General features: G+C 39.6%; 1 protein-coding gene across 7 annotated transcripts; it reads right to left on the bottom strand.

Annotated features, from left to right (window-relative positions):
* Positions 1-10337: 10337 nt before the first annotated feature.
* Positions 10338-24348, bottom strand: GTF2H5 (general transcription factor IIH subunit 5). Of its 7 annotated transcripts, none has more exons than XR_005655202.1 (5): positions 24220-24330; positions 23437-23510; positions 19568-19676; positions 15553-15686; positions 10338-11753 (listed from the first exon to the last, which is right to left on the bottom strand). XR_005655202.1 is itself a non-coding variant. In XM_039873900.1 (4 exons), the coding sequence occupies exons 2-4, from the start codon at positions 23437-23439 to the stop codon at positions 11573-11575; spliced, it is 318 nt and encodes a 105-aa protein (XP_039729834.1). In that variant the 5' UTR covers positions 23440-23510; positions 24260-24347; the 3' UTR covers positions 10338-11572. The 7 variants fall into 7 exon arrangements, 4 of the variants coding, with proteins under 4 accessions (XP_039729834.1, XP_039729833.1, XP_039729836.1 ...); XR_005655203.1 differs by having other exon boundaries at positions 19568-19621; XM_039873900.1 differs by lacking the exon at positions 19568-19676 and having other exon boundaries at positions 24260-24347.
* Between the last annotated feature and the right edge of the window lies 1 nt (position 24349).

Below are 24349 nucleotides of genomic sequence, written 5' to 3'. Positions count from 1 at the left end.
CTAGCCCGGAATGACATTTCCTAGTGCCCCCCAACCCTAACCCAACCCCACCCCCTAGCCTTGCTCCTGGCAAGGCCATATGACTGATGGTTGCCAGTGGAATGTAATAAGAAGCAATGTATGTCACTTCTGGCCAAGGCAGTGAAGAAATGGTGTGCTTCTCCATGCTACCTCTTCCCCTGGCTGGCAGCAAGATGCAAAAAACTTGAGGCACAAGAGAACAAAGCCACAAGACAGAAAGGGCCTGGATTTCTGAATCATTTATGATGGAGAACCGACCACCAACAAGAAATACCTATGTGTGACTGCTAATGGAGTGCAAAATACATTTTATTTTGTGAAGCCTCTAAAAACCTGCAGCTAATGTTAACATCTTGAAGTGTTGAGGCTCTAAGTAGGCATCTGAAAAATTTTTGACCTTAAGAGAAAAAAGAACAAATCTCATGTTTACTATTGATTATATACTCATCTCTAGTGCCTAGAACAGTGGTGAGTAGTGATTAAATGTATAATGACATCGAATGAGTAAATAAATAAATCAATGGATAGATGGATGATAGATGAATAAATTAGGTATTCCTGTGAAAGCTATAATAGTTTGGAATAAAAGTAACACTGAACATTTGTGGAAAGCATTCACACTAACTAATTACCTCTGGATATTTTTAAGTAAAGGAATAACAAGGTATTTAAGAATAAATATATTGGGTAGCTAGTTGGCAGGTATGTGAGATTGATAGAGAAGGTTCAGCTCGGAAAGGTGATTGGACTAGTTTTGTCTTGCTATTCTCTGATCTTTTAAATAAAGTGATTAATGAAGTTAAGGATTCTATACTTAGTAATATTAATGATGAGTACTATCTTTAGGATTTAACTATATGAGATGAAAAATCCATATTTGTAAATGGTTTTCATATCATGTACCAAAGTAATCATTGTAAATTAAGTATATATAATTACAGGCAAGATACCTTACAGGAAATCATCATCTTCTGGAGTTCTGGGCTTGCAAACCTAACCACATACAGTGATAACGATGAATATCAATTGGTACGACATTATGAAAAATATTTGGTTTTGATATGAGTTTGAAGAAAAACTTAAATTTTATTTGAAAATTTTCAGAGGACAAGAAAGAAAAGATATATTGACATTCATTCATTTATCTAAAGAAGAATTCTAAATATTAATTTTATTTGTCTACATAAGACTAAAAGGTGGAACAGGAAGTTGGCTTGGAGAAATAAGACAACACAGGTTGGATAGTTTTCCTAAAAATGATTTTATTAAAAAATATGTCTTAAATGGTACATATTTTCTGCTAACCTTCTCACATCTCCTGAACAATAGAAGAGATGCTATGGAGAAGTAGACTAGTTGCCTAGCAACCTGAAATTAGTGAGACATGTCCCCTTCAGTTGACTTGATTTGAAATCAAGCTCTTCAAGGGCAACTATGAGATAAACAACAACCATGTAAAAACTCATAATACTGGTACCACACAATGACCTTTGGGAACAAAGCTACATATGTAGTCTACATATTAGGATATTGAGGTTGGTTAGGAAAACATAAATTTTAGTATAAAATACTCTTTTCCCTGTGATTAAACTTATATACAATGGCTTTTGCTAAAGTGGCAACTATCTGAAGAGATGGGTATGTTAATTAGCTCAAATGTGATGATTTCACAGTGTATATCAATCAAATCGTATACCTAAAATATATACAATTCTTCATTGTCAAATGTACCTCAAAAAAAAAAAAACCCAAAAAACCCAAAACCAAAAACATTGCACTTCTAAAGACTATGTAGGTTAAGAACAAGTGAAAATATATATTGGACAAATATTTTGAATTTAATAAAAATGAAAATTCAACAACAAAAATGCCTCCAGCTTGTGAAGCCCCAGCTCTCCAGAGTCCATGTGTGAGCTTTGTCTTTTTGTTAATAGTAAAGGAAGTATGGAAGCATAATAGTAAATTTGACGTCTGAGGCCAAGAAAGCCTTTGTATACAGTGCTCTCAAAAGAAGGAAAAAATATATATAGTCTTTGTAATCCCCAAATGTGAATGTTTATAAGTAGAAAATTACTTTTTTTTTCTTGTCAATACAAGGAAAATGCATCATTTCTCTGGTAGGAATTAAGTCTGAATTCTAAGTCAATTTATTCCAATATGCTGCTTCTCAGGGAAAAAAAAAAATTTTGTAGCAGCATTTTATTTCACTAACACAGCACAGGGAGCAGAGGAAGGACTAAACTGCAGGTTACCGAAGGTCTGTATCCCCTACGCAGAGGCAGCGGGGGGTTGCGCTTTTCAAACTCTTGGTCAGAGCTCCCCCTACTGGAACAACTCACTCAGTACCATGATATCAGACTCCTGGGTCAAGATTCGAAATTTTAACAAATGTGTTAACACAGTGTCACATATTCAATAAGTCACAGATTCTCTCTCTGTGGCAGAGGAAGAGATTTCACATTAAGTGTCAGTTTTAAAAAATCCATATTACATCTTCCATTTACCTTATAACTGATGTGCACAGTGAGATTTGGGTTAATATTTACACAGGACACTTGACCTACCTGGAAGTATTCTAAGTGTTTAAATATAACTATCCATTTAACCCTAACAACAACTATCTGAGGGAGGGACTGCTATGATCTTCATTTAGGATGAGGAAACTGAGACACATATGTGGATCCATTTCCAATGTATTTGTTACTTTAGTGTTATTTTAAATGGTATTTCTAAAATTTCATTTTTTGGTTTTTCATTGCTAGTAGAGAAAAATTGATTTTTGTTTATTGATTTAATATCCTATGATTTTGCTAAATTCAACTATAGTCTTTTTTTAGATTTTATAAGGTTTTCAGCACACACACTCAGGTCTGTGAATTCAACAGTTAGTTGTACTTCTTTCTTTACAAATTGCATGCCTGTTTATTCTTCTTGACATTCTACTGGCTAGGACTTAAGTAATGATTTAAAATGGTAAAAGTGGATATTCTTGCCTCATTCCCAATTTTAGAGGGGAAGAATTCGTCCTTTTGCTATTTATATATTAATTGTAGTTACTTCAGTAGATGCACTTATCAGATTAAATTCCCATATTTTCCTAGTTTGTGGAGTTTTATTATGCATGCGTGTTGAATTTTGTCAGATACTTTTTTTGCATATATTTGATGATCATATGGCTTTTCTCCTGTATTCTGTTAATATAGTGAGAGACGGATTGATTTTCGAATGGTGAAATAACCTTGTTCAATTGGTCATGATGTATTATCCTTGTTGTAGTGCTGATTTAAAAATATATATATATATATTTCCTTGTATATTGCTAGACTCTATTGGGTAATATTTTGTAAGGATCATTGTGTCTGTTTTCATGAGAGATTTCATGATAATTTTTCTCGTAATATTTATCCAGGTTTGGTGTCAGTATTATGTTGGCCTCACAAAATGAGTTGGGAAGTACTCTCTCCACTATTTTTTCTCAGAGTTTGTGTAAAGGAGTATAATTTCTTCCTTGAATGCTTGATAGAATTTCACCTGAGCCTGGAGTTTTATTTATGGAAAGATTTTCTATTAAATATTCAATCTCTTTAACAATGTAAGGATGTTTTGCTTTTTAATTTTATCTTATGTTGGTTTTTATAAATCTTATTTTTTTCCAGGAATTTATGTATTTCATCCAAGTTTTCAAATTGATTGACAGTTTCTTATAATTTTCTCTATTAAGCTTTTAATGTCTGTAGGATCTATAATTATATTCTCCCTTTCATTCTTGATATTTCTAATTTGTTTTTTTTTTATCCTTTGAAATTCATTGAGACTTATTTCATGAGCCAGCAGGTGCTGTCTTGATGACCGTTGCATATACACTTGAAAAGAATGTGTATTCTGCTTTCGTTGGGTGAAGTAAATATCAAAAGGGTTGACAGTGTTATTAGATCTTCTGTATCCTTCTTTGTATTATACATTCTCTGTTCCAGCTCTGGAATCAGCCGTTTCTCCAAGAAACCCTGACTCTTTTTGGTAAGGAATAGCACTTAGAGACCAAGATCTGGGGCTTTTGCTATGAGGTTGGCATTGCTCCTAAGCCCTTCCAGGAGACAGAGACAGGAAATTTTTGCACACGCACATTTATAACTATTTCTAGCACTACTTGGGTATATTATAGACTATATATTATGAGTTTGTTTCATGTTTCCAATTCTAACCAGCATTCTTTTGTTCTTTCTAGCCCTCCCCCTGTCCATGTTTGTAGGTCTCTTCTCAGACAGTGAGAAACCGGGCAAATTATCCTCCGCATATTTATTTGCTCGACCAGTTAACGTATTTGTTCCCCGTGGCCGATCTCCCAGCCACTCTGTGCAACACCTCCCCTTCCTACCTCTGCACCCTCCTCCCTCTACTGCCGCTTTCTCTGCCACCAGAGCCTCTGCGTGACATCCTTTCGTCTTTCTCCCACTTCCTCGGTCACCAGGACACCCCACTACTGTGTCTGTTTGACACCCTGCCCCCGGCCATGCCACTTTCTGGAACTCTGAGGCATTCTGCCCCCGCAGACTGTGCGGCACTCCCTCCCCCCTGGCTCCCTCTCCCCCTCCAGGGCCAAAGCGTCTGCGGCGGGACAGAAAGCAAAGGAGGGAACGCGGGGAAACGAAAAGACAAAAATATCTATTTTAAGGTCTTTTCTATGTTTGCACGTCTTTGCTCTTGCTCTGGCACTGCTCGTTCCCCCCCGGCGGGTCGGGGCTTACTCCTGGCGTCACTTGCCTGCAGCCTGAAGGACGTCGTTCCAGTTTGTCTGAAAATGTTTTTGACTTCAGTTTTGAAGGATATTTTTAGTAGCTAATTTGACTGTTGTTTCACTTTCAACATTTTAAAAATGTTTCTGTTGTCTTCTGGAGTTCACTGTTTTTCATGATGTATGTACTGAGTATATTTTTCTTCTGCTTTTAAATGTCTTTCTCTTCGGTTTCAGCATTTTGACTACATCGTGCATAAGTACGGCTTTTCTTTGCATCTGTCCTGGAGTTGTATTAACTGCTTAGAATCTGTGGGTTGTTTCTTTTAGGTGTCCTGAGACGCAGTTTCATTGTGTGGAGGGAGGGTTCCCCACACCGATAAGCAATTCTCAGATACCAGCAGGGTGTCCAGGAATTTAACTCAATTTTGACACTCTTTACTTGGAGATGGCATCAGAACCCACAGGCTGAGGACTCAGTCCTACAAGACAGCACACCCACACACTCCCACTTCAGATGTCAGTCGCAAGCCCAGGCTTACCTGTGCTTCTGACCAGGCCGGAGGTTCCAATAAGCTCTCCTTGGACTTAGATGCCAGTCACAAGTTCAGGTTGCCACCTACACTTCTGAGTGGCTACAAATCAGATGTTCCCACAGACCCCTCTCCTTGGGTGCGATTAATTTGCCGGAGCGGCTCACAAAATGCAGAGAAAACATGTCACTCATGAGATCACCAGTTTACTATAAAAAGGTGTAACTCAGGAACAGCCAGGTGGAAGGGGCGCGCAGGGCCAGGTGTGTGGGAACAGGCGCGGGGCTCCCGTGCCCTTTCTGGGTGTGCCACTGTCCCTGCGTCCCCACGTGTCCACCACGGAAGCTCCCCGAAACCCGCCCTCTTGGGTGGTTCTGGAGGCTTCTTTACACAGACATGCTTGATGAAATCACTGGCAGGCGATTCAAGCTCGTCCCTCTCCCTTCCCCAGAAGTCTGGGGTGGGGCCCTCCAGTCACATGGTCAGCTCCCCCGGCAGCCAGCTGCATTCTATAGACTCATAGACATGGGCAATAGGGGAGGGGGGAGGGGGGAGGTAGATGGGGTCCAAGGGGTCAAATATGTGGTGACACAAAGACATCGAACTATGGGAGGTGAACACACGATGTAAATATATGTGCACCTTACTGTTAAAATGTATAGCTAAAACGATTTCATTAACCAATGTCACCATAAAAAAATAAATTAAAAAAATAAAAACCTCGTTCGCATAGCAAGACACCTCCACAACTCTCAACACTTAGGAAATTCCAAGGGTTTGGGGTGCTGTGAGTCAAGAACATGGACGAAGACCACACAGATGTGAGAAATATACTTTGGTCATCTGAATGGCCAAATATACATTTCTTATACCTACCTTTCTTATTTTTATCATGTTATCTCTTTCCTGCATTGGAATGAGTTTGGTGGCAGCAAGAATTTTGTTTCGATGTCCCCTAACAGTCCTGAATACAGCACCTGTTTGTTGAAGGATGAAATGACATCTGGTAAGTGTACTGTGAAAGCAGAGTGCTTAGACATTGCCGGTGGCACTATCAGCTGGTACATAGTTTTGGAAAGCAGTTTTAGAAACATATATCAAAAAGCCATAAAAATACTGATATTCTTTAACTCAGTGACTCTATAAGTCTTAAGGAAATAATCCAACATTTTTTTATACAAGTTATCATTCTATTACTCAAAATTCTGAAAGCCACCTAAATTCCAGCAATAGGGTTATGGCTAAATAAATTAGGACCTGATATGAAGATACACTGGTAGTCATTAAAACTTGTGACGTTTAAGGAACTATGCACGCTCCAATTATGACGGCCCCCAGAAGGCTGCCCCAGGACCTAGCTAAGAATAGGTCTGTCTCTGGGACTGTCTGGGACAGGCAGAGAAACTCGAGTCCAAAGGAAAGTCCTTCAAGGTGAGCTGCAAGTCAGAAGCCACAGTGCTGTCTTAGAAAAGAGCATCGGGTTGTCAAGTTTGGGCCCTTGCTGTGAGTACTGCTGGTCTTCTGAGGCCGAGCCGAAATGACTGAAATAAACCATAGGGTCAAGGCAGACAGCAGTCAAGTCTGGTGACATATACACAAGGAAAATAGAATCTAAATCCCACCCTCTGGGATCAAGAAATGGTTCTGGACTATGCCATCTGGTGACAGTAGAGTTCTTGGTGAGCTGGGTTACAGATTGAGTCACGTGGGAACTCTTTCCAGGCCAAATGCCTGAAGATAAGCTTGGGGGAGAAAGCAAGTTGGCAACCAGGAAGTGGGGTGTCACAAGCTGGGGCAGGAACCCACATTGTTGACTTACAGATCACTAAGTCGAAGGAGCAGGGACAACGGGAAGACAACTGCAGGGAGAAAGTGTGAGGACGAGGTTGGGGGAGCCCGGGCGTTAACGGCAAGCTGGGACACCAGTTTCTAGAATGTGGCCCATCTTCTCTAAATGCACGGCCTGGGATGTCCACGAACTGTGGAGCACAACAGAGATTTGCAGAAAATACAACACGAGGCTAATTTGGGTTGAGTTAGGGTGGTGAGGTTGTGGCTAATATTTTTAATTTTCTTATTTTTGTTATATATTGCTTTTACAAGGACAAAATTAACATTTAAAAATAAGTGGACATCTAACAACTCTAGATAGAACACAATAAATTTGGTCACAATGTGTAAGATTAGCGAATGAAGCAGTTTACCTGACTGGTATACCCTGAGGGAACCTGAGTGATCTGGTAGGCGGGAGTCAGCTACCCTGTTGTCCTGTCACAAGTCATTTATTTTCTGTACTGTAGGTTCCAGGTGACCACTTAAGGAATGTACACAAGGGCATCCCACTAACAAGGTGAGTGCGGGCAGAAGTCTTATAAGGAGGGCACCTTTTTCTTCACCCGAAGGCACCACCAGCAATGAAGCCAAGTACCTGCCACCTTTTTCTAAGTTGCACAAAAGCTCTGGACAGGGCAGCTGTGCTTTCCATCTGTAAAGTAGGATATCTCGGAATTTGTATTTTTTACTAATAGAACTTTGACCCTATTTGTCGTTAAGTAATGAGCCTGGCTTTACTTTGGTAAACACGTTATCTGCCCCCTTTCTGGACTGGGTGACATTATAAAGCTTCCTCACAGTAACACCATGCCCCTTGTCATCTTTAACCCCCAGGTTTCTCCCCGGAATTCGGGTGGGAGCAGAAGGGAGTTCTAGTTCATGCTTGAAAGGCACTCGGTTGATTAATAGCCACATGTGTGCTGGGAAGACCCTCATCTGATGCCTTCATCTGCTATTCCTGTGGCTCCTGAAATCAGCTTTCAAACCCTCTGCCTTGTCCCAGAGTGGCTTCTTCATGGCAGTTCTTCAGTTTTAATGTGCATTAATCATCTAGGAAACTCAGTAAAATGTGATTCTGACTCAGTAGGTTTGGGGGTGGCTCCCAGGTGAGGCTGAGGCTACCAGTCTGTGCTTGGTTTATCAGGGCTCTAGGGCTCCCCAAAGAAACCTGGTTCCTGGAAGAGGGTACTTCCTCCTGTATGGACCAATGCTTCTCGGAGTGGATCGTGGACGCATGTCAGGGGATCCAAGAATAATGATGTAGCAGCCGCCACAGTGTGGCTTTCTAGGCAAGAGGCTTCCACTGTGGTGAATCTGAGGCTCCTGGCTTCACAAGAAGAGAGGAGGGGCAGAGGGGAAGGGGAACACATTCTGTTTATCAGATTGAGGTCATGGAGTTGGGAGGCTTGAGGAGTGCTGAGGATTCCTAAGAAGGGGTGCTTGCCTAGAGTCTGCAAGAAAGGAAAAGCCCAGGAAAGGGCCCCAGTCCCTAAGGCGTACTTAGAATACCCTCGATTGGCTTCCTGTGCATTTCTACAAGGCTCTGCCACTTAGCAATGTGTGCATCTCAAGATCGGTGTTAGAACTAACATTTTAAAAGCTTTTTTGAAGACTTAATGTGTTAAGCTGATTTTGTTCTTCCCAAATAGAAGTGTCATTTGAGAGAATAACACATTATTTTGGGATGGTGAGATAAAGCATCACCAAACAGAATATACTTGGAAGTGCTTATTATGGGCTATGTACTGTAACAAAGCACGTTACACACTTTATCCTTAAAATCACCCCATCATGGTTATTATTACCTGCATTTTAGATAACGAAACCAATATTTAGATAAGTTTAGTAATCTGCTCCAAATCACCAACTATTCAATGGTAAAACTGAGATTCAAACGAAATTGTTATCAAAATCCATGCTATTAACCATTATGCTATTCTTTACTGAAACATATGTAGGCATATTATGTACTAGAATATTCACATTTAAAAACTTCTAATGGAAATCTTCAAGGATATACAAAAGCAGACACAACATTATTACTAAACTGCAGACTTTATGCAGATTTTCTTAGATTTTACCTGGTGTCCCTTTCTGTCCCCAGATCCCATCTGGGCTACTGCTTCACATTTGGTCATGGCTCCTCAGTCTCTTCTGACCTGTGTTTCAGTCTTGCCCTGTTTTTCATGACCTTGGTGGTTTTGAGGAGTACTGGCCAGATATTTTGTAGAATTCCCTTAATTTGTGTTGTTCTGATGCTTTTCTCCCGGTAAGACCCGGGTTATTTTTAGGAAGAAAACTTCAGAGGTGAAGTACCCTTCCCATCACACCATTAGGGGTGCACGCCCTCAACGTGACTCATCTCTGATGTTAACCCTGGTCACCCGGCCAGTAGAGTATTTTCCAGGTTTCACCACTGCTCAGTTACTTTTTGACCCTGTCCAAATCCATTCTTTGGAAGCAAGTCACTCAGTGCAGCCCATACTCATAGTAGGGAACTAAGCTCTACCTCGGTTGGCCCACATAAATTACTTGGAATTCTGTGAGAAAGACCCCAAGTGATTTTAAAAGGTACTAAGAATTACTAAGTCAATTATTATTCCATTTCTCTTTGCCAACGAGTGGTCTAGGGATGGACTTGTGGGAAGATTCTGGGAAAGATTTTTCTCCCCGATAAAAAGAGTTACACCAGGAGGAAGTGTTCCCCTTATTCTCTCTGCTGGCAAGTAGAACCTCCCTTTCCTGGTTTGGGCTGCTGCTGTGACTGTAACCCTTAGAGTGGCCACCACCTTGTGACCATGAGGTATTGAGCCAGGAATGAAAAGCTCACATTATTCAGTACAGAAGCAGGTTGCCCCCAATAATGGAACCATCTCCAGGCTCCTTGTTATATGAGACGATTAAATTTCTTTACTGTTTAAATAACTCTTCACTGGTGTTGTTACTTGAAGTTAAACGTATTCCTGATACAGGTGCCTTATATATCGTTTTTACAACTGTATCTATCATCTACATCTAGGACATACCAAGCACTTAATTATTTTTTGATTAGGTGAAGGACTGAATGAGTTGAAGCTCTTATAATAACCACAGAATATCAATGTAACTAATGCTAGTATATTTTATAATTAGATTCTATACTTCCATTTCTTTTCTCAAACAAATACAGTAAAATTGTACACATTCTGCCACTGGAGAAAAAACAGTATGACCGTCAATATTGGTAAAATTTTTTGATGTGTTTATTAAATTCAAATTGAGGTTTAATGAATATATATTTATTACATTTTAAGGACAGATTTATTTAATAACCAAAATGTCTCTAGTGTGGTTGAGGCAAACAATAGATACTATACAGCAACGAGAACGAAAAACTACAGCTGGCCCTTAAACAATGGGGGCGGGGGTGGTTAGGGGCACCAACCCTCCCGCACAGTCGAATATCCACTTATAACTTTGACTCCCCCAAAACTTAACTACTAATAGCCTACTGCTGGCTGAGAGCCTTACTGATAACATACACAGTTGATTAACACATATTTTATATGCTATAAGTATTATATATTGTATTCTTACAATAAAGTAAGCCAGAGAAAAATATTAAGAAAATCAATTGGAAAATATAGTATTTACTGGAAAAAATCCACATATAAGTGGACTCGCAGTTCAAACCCATGCTGTTCAAGGGCCAACCATGTGTAACGCAACAGCATGGATGAATCTCTAATGTAACAGATGCCAGACGAGAGCCTGCGCTGCATGATTCCACTGATACAAAGTTACAAAGTACACAACACTAACCTATGCTGTCAAAAGTTGGCACAGCGTCTGCTCTGGGGTGGTCGGTGACAGCACCCTTACCAGCCCTTACCCCTGGGGAGGCCTTCTGGGATGGTGGTGATTTCATCTGTCGGGATCTGGGTGCTGGTTATAGAGGTGTGTTCGGTTTGTGGAAATTCAGAGACTTGTACATTTATGCCTTGTGTACTTTCGGTATGTATGTTTTATTTTGATTAAAAACTTCTGTGAAGTTTCTAGCTGGAAACAAAATAAACCACATCTACACTACAGAAACCCATAATTACTAACAGGAACAAACAAACAAATATCTAGGCTAGACTGATAATTAAAAAGCATATTCCATTATACTCTTAATCTATTGAATTGGCATTAAAAGGTAAGAAAACCATTTATATTTTAATAAAGGACAATAAAAGTCAAATTATAGCCAACCGTTACAGCTTTTTTTTTTTTAAATTCTAGGGTACATGTACTGAAAAAAAAAAACAAAAACAAAAACACAGAACAAGAAATTCAGCTCAGGGGCTTTTTTCTGCACAATGATACCCAGGCTTTCCTGCAGCATGCTGCTAACCGGTCACGTAAGATAACCGAATGGACAGTCTCTCACATTTGTTACTTTTAATTTCTAAGTGGTCAGCATCTAATATTTTCATTTCTGGGTAAGGGAAAAAGCATTTTGGTCCATTAATTCACCTACTCGCTCCTGGAGGACATTAACCAACTCTGCTATTACGAAGACATGAGTGTCATCAATGTCTTGAATGATGAACTTCTTCCCTAGGGCATTTGACTCATCCAAGTACAGTAGAAACTGCTTCATGGCAGGGTCACTGTAGAGATAAACACATAATGATGAGCTACCTAACTGTCAAGTTAAACCAGGCCCCAAGTGACTAGAACTGAGCACGTAGAATTTTTAGGTTTAAAAAGTTGTTATTCTCACTCCCCCTCTGTCTTAAGTGTTAACTCATAGATGTAGCTTTCTTTCAGAATTGTCAGTGCAAGTTTAAGAGTAAGAGGCCAATGCTAAGGTTTTAAGAATGATTTGTCACTGACAAGTGAAAAAGTAACATTCAAAGCTTTGTAGTTAATCAGGCATAGAATCACAGCCTCCTTAACCGATTTTAAAAATGAATTTCCTTACTTGTCAGTGACCATTACTTGAAAAGCCAAAGCTTTTCACTATCTTGCCAGTGACAAATTAATGTACAAAATCAGTGAAATCATCGCTTTGACAAAGCAAGGTGTACATTAAGAGTCAAATCTAGGTTCAGCCCTGGCTCTATCACTTACCTGTGTAACCTTAATATGTACTTAATCTCCCAAAACCTCGAAGTGAGCCCACATAAGAAACATCATGAAAATTAAAGGAGAGAAATGCCAAGGATGGCATCTGGTTTGTAGTAGGTACTCAAGTTTTTTTTCCATCCTTACAATTCTGAAACTTGTAAGTCTGAACTATCATTCAGAATCTTTAAAGGCAATCCTAATAAAATCTCTTTGAGAATACTGAGCTCAAAGAAGAGATCCAATTCAATTCTATTTATTTGTGCCTTTACTTTGGAACAAATAGGATAGTCATAAAGGAAAGAGGGATGTAATTTCTTGCATTTAAGAAATAACTCTCATAAAAGTCCTGAATCATGATGAAGGACACTCTTTAGTTCTAATATAATATACAATAATGTGTTTGGCAAAAAAATGAATATAAAAATATCAAGTTGCATACAGATTTAATTTTTACAGAAAAGATAATCTTATACAATCTTTTGGTTTTTTAATGTCAACATCAATTACAAAGATAATTTAATTCAAAAGGTCAGAAAAATTTAATGAACAATAAAAACAAGTTTTACTTCTTTCAAGTACTAACATGGGTAATAAGTGAAGCCAACAAAGGATTTATTTTACTCACTAAATGAGTATGGTTCGCAATATATTAACTACTAAAAAGTCGAGCCTTCTTAATTACTTTCTTACTTTCAACTTACCACTAAAATGATTGTATTAATAATTTACTATGCTGTAAAATTATGTGAATAGATCTACCCACATCAGAATTGACAGATTTTAAATTTAGTTTCTAGTATGTTTATCTTACACTTAGGTTCAGAACACCTAAAGGCTACACTTACTCACTTAGATTCGACAAAATCTGCTATTTTTTGTACTCACTCACTTAATAAATACTTAATGAATACCTATCATGTGCCAGGTCCTATTCCAGTCCTGGGGATTTAGCAATGAACAAAACAATTAAGAACCTTCCATGTCACAGAGCTTATATTCTAGCAGTAGAACTATGATAAACAAACACAAAACCAGAAAAGTAGGATGAGAAATGGCAGTGGTGAAACTGATAGGCTCTTGCAAGTTTAAGTAAGGGAGTAAAGGAAGGCCTTACTGAGCAGGTGACATCGAATGAACCGCAGAAGGCGGTGTGGGGGAGAAGCATCCTAGGCAGAGTGAAGAGCCTACAGGTGGCTAGAGACAGGTGCCTGATGGGAGATAGTGGGAGAGAGCTCGGAAAGTTAAAACTGGTTCAGATGATGTAGGACCTTAAAGATGATTTTAAGGACTTTGACTTTTACTAAGTGCCATGTCAATTTACAAATTGAGTTACATTTTAGATGTACGAGTCATACTGCCTGCTGGGTTGAGAAGACTGGAGGTGAGTGAGGGGTGGCGGCAGCAGCAAGGGTGGCACAGGGAGACCAGTGAGGTGACTGCTGTATCCAGGCAAGAGACGGTGATGATGATTTGGACCTACGTGGTAACAGGTAATCAGACGTGGCTGAATTTTAGACATATGTTAAAAATAAAGGCAACAAGATTTCCTAAGACTACACTTGAGTTTTGAAAGAGAGGATTTAAGGAGGCTCTAAAATTCTTAGTTGGAGGAAATGAAAGGATGGAGTTGTTTCACTGAGGATGAGTGTGGGAAGAACAGGTTTGCCGGTAAGATCGCGTTGGTTTTAGGCATGTTACATTTGAGAAGCCTACAGGCACCCACGTGAAGCAGCAGAGTAAGAAGCTGGATATACCATTGTGGATTTCACACAGCGAAGTCCAGACCGAAGAGTAAGAGTCAGTCATCAATGTACGACAGGGGAAGCTACAAAGGGTCCGAGGACCAAGCCTTGGACACCCCGACAACAAAAGGTAAAAACAAATCAATCAGTGACCACTGAGGTAGGAAGAATGCACGAAGAGTTCTGGAAGCTAAGTGAACAAAGGATATTCAGAAAGGAGAATGATCAACTGCGTCAAATGTGGTTCACAGGCATAGTAAGGTAAGGACTGAGGACTGACCACTGGATTCAGAAAGCTGCTGGACCTTGGCACAGGCAGTTTTGGTAGAGTTGTAGGGAGAAGGCTAACGAGTGGGTTTCAGAGGGAGGAGAGAAATTAAAGTGAACAGAGACAGGTCTGAGAAATTCTGCTACAATGAGCATGAAAACAGGTGGGAGCTGGAAAGGGATGTGGGACTCAGTTTTTGCCTGGGAGGGGTGGGGACAAATTACAGTATGTTTGTGATACACTGGGAATGATCTAGCAGAGGAAAAAAAACTGATGATAAAGCAGGAGAAAAGAGGAAAACCACTGAAGAAGTGTTCTTAAATAGGCAGGAGGGGATGAGATCCGGTTCCCAAGCAGGAAAGCTGGCTTTAGACAGGAGAATGGGCAGTTCCTTCATAGTAACTGGGTGGGGAGGGGGCGGGTATATGGACACAGATCCATGTGAGAAAGACTCATGGACGTTCTCTGATTGCTTTTATTTTCCCAGTGAAATAGGAAGCAAGGAATCAGCTACAAGTGAAGACATGGAAGTTGTTCGAGGTAAGAGAAATTGAAGGTATGAAATACTAGATTTCATCCATTTTAAGAAGCACATCCCCACCCTGCCCCAACACACACTTTAACAACTCTGAAACTGAGATGAGTCTTAACAATCGAGGCGATATTAGAGTATAACTGGCAGTGATTTTTCTTAAAGGTACATAAAATAATCACTAAGTTTGTAAATTAACGAAATCTTAGATTTGATGTAACAGCTTTACCAGGAAAGTGGAGAGTAAGTGAACTAGGAAACGTCATGAGCTCGCTGGCTAGCATTCAGGGTCCGCCTGAGTTGAGCGGTCACGAATCTGAAGTGAGACTGCACAGTATGCTGTGCGTTTTCCTCCAGTCCCCGAGAGCTGTGGAGGTCAAGGTTCAGAGAAAGCAGGGAGCTGGATTTAACCAGATTTGGTGAGTGTGACCGAGGAGGGCAAGGGAGTGTCTTTGAGAAAACAAAAATACTGATGGACTGTGAAGCATAAGCTGGGCAGGGAGGAAAGCGAGGGTGCCGGGGAGGCGAAGGACAATGAAAGCGTGAGAGTCGGCAGACTACTTCCGGTAGAGCTGAAGAGATTAGAAAGATGGGGCATTACAGGGAGTGAACTGGAGAAGTCAGATGTCTGGAATGGAGACTCTGAAGAGGTGGCGGCATTGGTAGGGACAGGTGTAGGTCTGACTACACGCACGAACGGCTGTGACAGGGTGGAGGACAAGCTTATTAGGAGAGGAGGTCAGGGAACTGAGAGGGCAGAGTATTGGAAGGACTATCCACACGGATACTGAACCCACCAAGAATCTGAGAGGAGAGCTACTGAAGAGTGACAGGTTGTCTTCAAGGAAAAACCAAGGAAAGATTTGGGTGTTTGTGGATTACTGCAAAGCACGTGGTTTAGTCTGATGGTATGAGATTCAGAACGGGGTTCCTATAAAAGAAGAAAGGAGAATTTTTAGAAGCGACAAGGAATAAGGTAGACAACTATCCTATTTCCTCTAACACGTCTTGTACCATTGGGCTGAAAGGAAAAGGGGCCTGGGGAGAGATGAAGCATTCAGAGGAAAGGGCAAGGACGCAGGGGATCCTGCCACCTCACTAGGTTCTGGAGGGCAGAGTGGAAGGATGGGGGTGGAAGGTGGACGGAATTTAAAAAAGCAGGTGTATACAACCATAAGGCAGTGCGCGTCAAAGGGATGAGGGATGGCCTGGAAGGCTGTGACCTTTCGGGTGAATGAAAACAGGAAGGGACGAAACGTACGAGAATGAAGGTCTCCAGGCAGATAACGACATGAGACTGAACGGCAACCACAGCCAGTGATGGATGGGAGAGAATGGGGGTCTATGGCAGAGACAGATAATGTAATGGTCACAGATTTAAGCAGACGGAGATATAAAATTTAACATTTTCGGTAATTCCTTAATTTTGGCAGTTACACAGAATAAAAAATTAAATTTCTGTAAAGTAGTAAGACTGGATACTGAAAAAATCTCACTAAGGTACACAATTTATCATTTATTGACAAAAAGTAGGCTGTGAAACAAAATGAAAAGGAACATAATGGGCAATTTGAGAAGGAAGCTGGGAGTAATGAAGTAGGTTGACCAGGGTTCTTTCGGATGACATTTCAAAAGTGGAAATGAGGAGGCCCACAGGACAGGGAACTAAAGCTTCAGCTTCTCTACTACTGCTGTGTTCCTGCTCAGACTCTCTTGAAAAAACTCAATTGTTCTGCTAAAGTCTTTCTGCCCTATACAAATAAAAGGGCAGGTGGGATGGGATGAAGAATAAAAGGAGAGCAGTTTAAGACTAGACGGGTGTGGGGGACAGACAAAAATCCTTTTTAGTGTTCTAAATCTAGGCTGCTTCCTCCTCTCCCCGAAACCAAGGGACAGGGAGGACTCATTTCTCTTCACATGCCCACCTGACCCTCCAAGCCCTTTTCATCCTGCAAGAATCTCGACATTTTCTATAAAAACCAAACTCAGAGGTTTCTTTGAAGGGTATACCTTACACAACAGAACAAACAATTGTTTTTTTGTTGGCCCTTTAAATTAAATTTCGGGTCTGAATGTAATAGTAATGAGAACAAATGCGGACATTGTGAAAATCGCTGTCCAGAAGTGGTATGTTACTGTCTGAGCTCAGGGTATTCACAGAAGACATCCTTTATTCTAGTAATTGGCTGCTATAAGAGGAATTAGAGATAGCAAAGGTTAAATGATGACAAAGACTATTATGTCTCCAGAACACTGCTAGATGAAATAAATTTACATCACTTCAATGATGTAAAAGTTAAAGAGCTGAAACCAAGAAGTGTCCATCTGTGCTTTGAATCGTGTTAGTGTTTTCAAAATTTCTGCCACTTGCGTATGTGGGGGAAGGGGAAAATTCCTCCCTCCCTTTTCTGGTTCTTTTGGCTCGTTGAAGAATCAACATGAGACAGATTAACAGGAGAAAACTGCATTGAACTTTGCGTGCATGGGGACCCCACATATGTGAGAGGTTCAGACAGAATGGAACAGGAGGAATATCTGACATCCTGAGCCGAGGAACGAAGTGAGGCACCTGGGGCTTCGCAGAGATGTTTAGTAATGAGATGTCTGCTCTGCCTATAGGTAGTTCAGAAGAGGTTACTTCTGGTGATAGCTCCTATTATGGGCAAGGCCCCTAATTTAAACTTGTCTATGCAGTTAAGCAGGGGCAGAAGTTTTTCTTGAGCCTACAGGGTCTTGACTGCTTTTAGCTCAAAATAATCTACATACCACAGGCACTTCTTGGGGTGACTCATTCTGAACCCCTACACATAGTATCATTGCTATTTTAGCCATCTCTTTTAACACTTGCATTATATATTAATAGTTTTCTTTAAATTGCTTTTTAAAGAAATTGCTTTATATCAACTTGTAGGTTTAACTTCACCTGGTATGAATTACCAGTCATCTTGAAGTGTTCTATTTTTTTCTCAAATAAATTAAGCTGGTCATATAAAGACGATTTTTGTGTTCTTTCCCAGCCCCCACCCCCAAATGTGTCTTCCATTACAAATCACCCTGAACACTAGTGCTGTCCCCCACATGTGGGAAACATGGACAACTGACAGGCGAGGTGAGTGACTGGTCAGTGAGACACTGAAATCACTACCTCTGATATCAATCTCCTCAATTAAACTTTCTGAAAGGAAATAGAAAGCAGTTAATTTGAGACTGGATTCTCAAATTAACTAAAATATAATTTGTAATAATTCAAAAAGACACTCAAAAGTTTAAGGGGCATTTTGTTATGAGTTGTCGAAGGCCTGGAATATCCTTCGTGAATACAGGGCTATTCTACTTCTCCATGGAAGGTCTCTGGGAGAACCTGCTGGCAAGGAAAAAACCGAAACCGGGTTCCCAGAAACATAGTTGGTTCAAGTCCTGGGATCAGGGCTAGTGTACAGGAAAAAAGTGTCTTCGCCCTGGAAACAAGGACAGCTATCAAAAAACCCATTGCTAAAAAACCTTAGTATAGCCCCTATAACATATATTCTAATAAATATTACCCTATGAGGGGTCTACTAGGACAAAGTAAATCAGGCCATCAAGTTAACTGGCCAGATGGATAAAGTTGTCAGCACTGTCTATCCCATCAGATTGATAATCTTGGTTTAGTCAATGGTAAACTATCCTTCCTGATAATAATTAGCTAACAGATCTAATAATACAAATAACTTAAAACTATTTCTCCATAAATTTGTATGTACTGAAAATAGAATGTTTTAGAAAATTGACACTCAATATGAAATGGCTTTGTTCCCTTACATTTCCCTCTTATAAGCCTTTTCCAAAATGTTTTCTCAATTTGAGTTTTGTCTGGCCTGAGATATGGGTGCCTAAGTTAGGGTCCAGCATATTGTAGGTACTCAATGTTTGCTTCATGACTAGGTCTTAAAAGAAAGGGTCACCACAGGGGACATTAACTTACCCAGAAAAAAGGGACCCAAGTTGCCAATATGACACATAAAAGGTTTTATTGTTACAAAAACACGAGAGAACTCAAGAAAGCCTAACCTTAAACCCCAGCTCAACCCCAACCAAAATATGTATCATTATATAAAATCACTCAATCTCTCCATGTCTTAGGCTCCTAAGTAGTAAGACGGAGACAGTACACTTATGTTGCAGGGTGGCTGGATTACAGAATATCTAAAACAACTTGCTCACCATAGATATTCAAATGAGGAGCAATTAAAATGCCAAGAGTATCTGGGTATGTGGGAGGATGTAGGCAGAGAAGTTCAAATCACCTAGTTCTATCCCTATGAACAGATATACTATTTCTGTTAGAAAAATATTAACCTGAGATTATATGATATTATTCTACGATTATATGCGTACTTTTTTTTTTTTTTAAGTTAACACACTATTATACTTAGATTTGTGTTGGAGAAACTGTCTGCAAAAGGCTTAGTAGCTTGAGCTCTGGAGCCAAATACCATGGTTTAAAAATCCCAGCTTAGAAGCTGTGTAACCCTGAGCAAGTTGATGAATTTCTCTGTGCCTCAATTTCTGCACTGATAAAATGGAGATAATAACACCTGTATCTCATAGGGTTGTCGTAAAAACTAATTGAATATTACAAAGTACTTAGTATAGTATCTGGCAAATGCTCAGTGTTATTTATTAAAGGAATGGAGCACTCATCAATTAATATTGTATCATTGTCCCATACCACTTAAAATGTTTTCAAATATTTTACTAGCTATATCATTTGACTATAAATCTATGTTACAGTCAACACTTTATTTTTTATTAACACAATTAACTACTTACATTTTAATCCACAGTTCTGATCATTCCTTAGGATCACTTCCTTAAGATAAACTTCTAGAAATGAAATTATTGTGGGATTTAGGCTTAGACTGCCCTCCTTGATTCAATTCTGTTAACAAAATTCATTCAGTAAATAAATATTTACGAAGCACCTCCTATATTTATCTCAGGCACTGTTCTGAGTGCCCATGAAAACCTTAGTAATATGGCCCAGCAAAGCAGCAAAGGCTCACAAGACACATATAAATGCTGGGAAAGAATAGAATGGTTAAACTGGTTTGCCTTAGTTCTTATTTGCTTCTCATACACAATAAGATTTAGAAGCCAAACCCATAAGAATAAGTCTGGTCTAATATTATCTATTTCTCCATATTTTTTACTATTATGCTATAAACTGGTTGGAATCTGCACCTCTGCAACAAATCTTCCTTGCTGAGCCAAACCAAATGTGATAACTGTCACACCAAAGGTCTGCTCTAGCATCTAGAATTGGACAGCCATTTGTAGGACATATGCTGCTTGCTTCGATACTGCTGTGGTTGGCTAGATTTGGGAAAATGCTTGCTGTGAGGCTAGCAGTTGATAGTGGTGAATCCAAATAAAGAGGACATTTTCACCAATGTTATTTTGACATAAAAACACAAATTTATAAACAAACAAAAATACTGAGCTTTAGGTTTTGGTATTTGATAAGCCTTGGGAGGAATGAATTTTATATCCAAGTACCCTGATTTTTCAATTCACTGATAGTTGGGCCTAAATGGCCACCATTATAACATGGTTTATTTGCTTCTCTACTGTTCTCAAGATCACTTAAAAGGCACTGATAGACATGAACTTTAAATGTGGCAGTAAATTAAGCCATTCTAAGACAGATGTCACATTAAGATTCTCTTTCTGAACTAGGCCATACATGCCCAAGAAGTATTTTGCTGGCTGGCTGGACTGAATATGTGGAAAAGCACTATTTAGGCTATTATATGACCTTGTATGGTGATGTTACTGCAATTTGGAGAATCACTGGGACAATGGAATAGTTTTAGGAGATCCCTGTGTGGTTTGCCTATAAACTCCAGACCTATCAAATTCGGTACTCAAATATCCCTAAATGCTTCACAGAATCTATGGATGAGGTAATAAACAAACTCATACTGATACTGTATTACTAACAATCTTCTCTTTGGCATCAGATACAGACATGATGGAAACAGAAGGATTTTTCCAGTTATTACCCTAACATGTGCACCTGATCATGAGGAGTACCCACCAGCCCTAGCCATGCCCTTTATGAATCTGTTATTTCTCAGGCCTGGAGTCTTTCGGAAGATTTATCTCTGGGAAGACAGTTACCCTTTTGAAAAATTGTTTAGAATTCACCTTGAAGGGAAAAAATTAGTTTTGCAAAGACAGTATCCACCTACAAAATTTAAGTGGACCTAGTGCAAAACAATCCTCCACTGGGAAATTGGTCATCAAGCCTAAGTCGATTAAACGCTTCTCAAACTTTAAGTGCATTTTAAGAAGATCCTCTGTACGCACGATTCTGATTTAGTAGATCTAGGGTGAGGTCTGAGATTTTATATTTCTAACAAGCTCCAGATGCTGCTGGTCTGGAAGAGCAAGATAACAGAGGGCCATTAGAGCCCAAGCAGAACTTAGAGGCTTGATAACACAACAGCAAACCAGCAAAGAGCTCACTCAGGAAAGAAAACTAACACCTTGGTTCCTTTTACAAATCTGCACTCTTAGTCCTTATGGAGAAACTGAAAGCCTACCATTGAGATTTTAATGAGACTCACAGAGTTGTGCTCTTCAAAATGCAGTCTAGTCACATTTTTTTCAAATTAAAATATAGGTTTGATATAATCTCAACCCTCATTCCAAAGGGATTACTTTGGAAACAGACTAAATTATTCCTATTCTCAAACAGCCATCAATGACAAAGAAAAAAATGGATATGGGATGGGATTGGGGAAAGCAGCAAGGTAAGTCAACTGATAAAAGAGGCATCATGCATCATTACGAAAGGTAATAAATGGTGTTGAACAACTGTTCAGATATTTGACCAAAAAAAGGGGCTAATTTAGATCTTCAGTTCATAATGTCCCCCCTAATAAATTCCAGATGAATGAAACTTTAAACATCAAAAACAAAACAAAACAAAACAAAAAAACAAAAAACCCCCCCACAAAAATATAAAAACTCTCCAAGAGAGAAGTGAATATTTATCAAATCCTAGGGGTTAAGGTTAAATTTAAGATAACTGGAAGAAACGAAAGGAAAAAAATGTATAGCTTGCATTGCGTGTGTATCCTATGTGTTAAAAAAATATTAAAAGACCAACCGGAAAATGTTAACTATGACAAGAGTAAGAAAAATGAAGTACAAAAATTTGCCTAGAAGTCTTCTCCAAAAGAAAACAGCAGTGTTCAGATTTCTGAGACTGAGATCTGGTCCCTTTTGCTTTGCCCCAAGTGAATACCTCTCCCTTCCAGCTCTTTGCTTTTTTGACATACATTCTACTCTTTCACATTAAACAACAAAAATACTAAGAACCAGAGTCCCTTCCTTAGTTCTCAACCCATTTCTCTAGTCCTTGGCTCACTGTCACAACAAAACTCCAGTCTTGACTTCCTCACCTCCCTTTCCCTTTTCAAAGTATACGCCCACTCCCGACTGGCGTCTATCCCACCTCTCAATTAAGTTTCCTCCAAAAAATCAATGACCTCCAGTGTGTCATCTTAGTCTCCTCTCTCTCAATCACGTGACACAGCCCACTCACCTTCATGAAACATTCCCTCTTAGCCTCCCCCCTACTTCACTAGCTGTTTTCTTCTGAATTGTTTTTGCTAGTGTCTCCTCTACCCCAACTCTGTATCTGTACTATCCATAAGGTAGCTCACTAGTCACATGTCACTTCTGAGCACCTGAAATGTGGCTAGTCTGTGAACTGTGCTGTAAAACACACATTGGATTTTGAAACTTTAATATGAAAAAAGACTGCACAATTTTGAAGTCCTAGTATGGACTCTGAAGACTTAGTCTGTTGAAATATTTTGGATATACTGAGTTAAATAAAATATATTAATTTCGCTTGTTACATTTTACTTTCTAAATGGCTACTAGAAAATTTAAGACTACATATGTGGCTTGCTTCATATTTCTATTGGACAGTGCTGCTGTAAATGCCAGAAGTATCCTAGAGTTTGGCCTTGCTCCTTAGACTTGCCATCACAGCAGACTGTACCATTACCTATATAAGAGCTCATATTAGGGGCACAGAAACATAGACAGCAGAGTTGTCAGACAGTGGGAGTATCCATAGAGCAAAATTCCCAGAATTATTGTCATGCAAACAAATGGAGACAGAGCAGGATGTGGGCCAGCAGTTCAGGTTTTCAGACTGCATGATAACTAAGCCAGCCCTACATTAGTTTGCTTTGAGGAACTCAACTCTGCTCATTAAGGTTTCTAGTTTCTCCTCTGAAATGTATGACTGGTGACTAGTTTAAGCAACCTTCAACTGGTTTTTAAATCAGTTTTTTTCCTCTCTTTTTTAAAAGACCATAGTTTGTGATGGTAAAGACTTAGGTGGATCCTAAAATTCAAGTCAATCTCTGATGGTTTGAGAACACCAGCGCTGTTCCTCTAAAGAGGATTAATCTAACAAATATGCTGTCTCTGAAAATAATGCCAATTACATCAATTCAACAGAGACATTGAAATCTGGTACCAGGAAAAAACTTAGCAATAAAATCTGTTCCACTTGTTATACAAGAAAAATGAAGTTGAGAAAGCTGAAAGACTTGATTCATTCAGAACTTAAAAAACTAATTCTAAAAAACTCATTAAGTATAAAAACTACTAACCATTCTATAAGCACTCCTTTCAAAACGTTGACCATCTTTTCCTCTGATGAAAGATGCAGATGACCTTAAAAATGCTAATGAAAGGAATAAGGTGACAAAATAGTAAATAAACATTAAATATTTAAGTCTATTAACATTAAAGATTGAACATTTAAGACTAACATTAAGAAATAATACACATATTCTAATCTTTTAACAAAATTAAAATGAGTCTGTTGGAATACTGATGCATAAACCTTACCTGCAAATTCTTTCCAATTCTGATGAAAGCAAGCTTCCTAACTACACCAACGTGCCCAACCCAAGTTTTAAAACATTAGTCAAAAGATCTCTCTTCCCAACCAGGAGTATAATAAAAGATAAAGTCTTAGGAGGCAGGAATTACAAAATGGTAACTCTAAAAGGGGCTTTAAAAATTATATATTGAGTCTAATCATCTCGTTTTACAGATGAGAGCCTTTCAAGATATTAAGCAGTTGCTCCGGGCCAAAAAAAAAAAAGTACAGGTCGCGTCTCTAGTCCTGTGTTCCTTTACCAAATAAATCACGTTCTCCAAGATCTGCGATAGAAAGAACACACCCAGCGCACATCAACTTAATCCTTAAATTTATATCCACCTGGGCGCAGAGACAGGCCTCTCCAAAGGAAATTCACAGCCTCATGAGAAAGGGCCCAGAAAGGGTGCAAACACTGCCCTGTAGCCCAGGACCTAAGGGACAGACTTCTGGGCCTTTTCTCTTCCTCCTCCTCTCTTTCTTCGGGACCCCTCCGCCTTCCACGTACCCCACTTTCTCCTCTCGCTGGGAGAAGAGACTGCCCGTACCTTCAGGTCACAGGCCAAGCAGCGCCGCGGCGTCGCCGACAGAGTGCGCCTGCGCCAGCGACGTCATCGCGTCGGCGACGCCCTTGTGGG

The sequence above is a fragment of the Pteropus medius genome, unplaced genomic scaffold (assembly GCF_902729225.1).
Source record: "Pteropus medius unplaced genomic scaffold, Ma_sr-lr_union100, whole genome shotgun sequence".
Classification (NCBI taxonomy): Eukaryota; Metazoa; Chordata; class Mammalia; order Chiroptera; family Pteropodidae; genus Pteropus; species Pteropus medius.
Note: the sequence above shows the minus strand (reverse complement) of the source record. Positions and strands in the feature narration are given on the sequence as shown.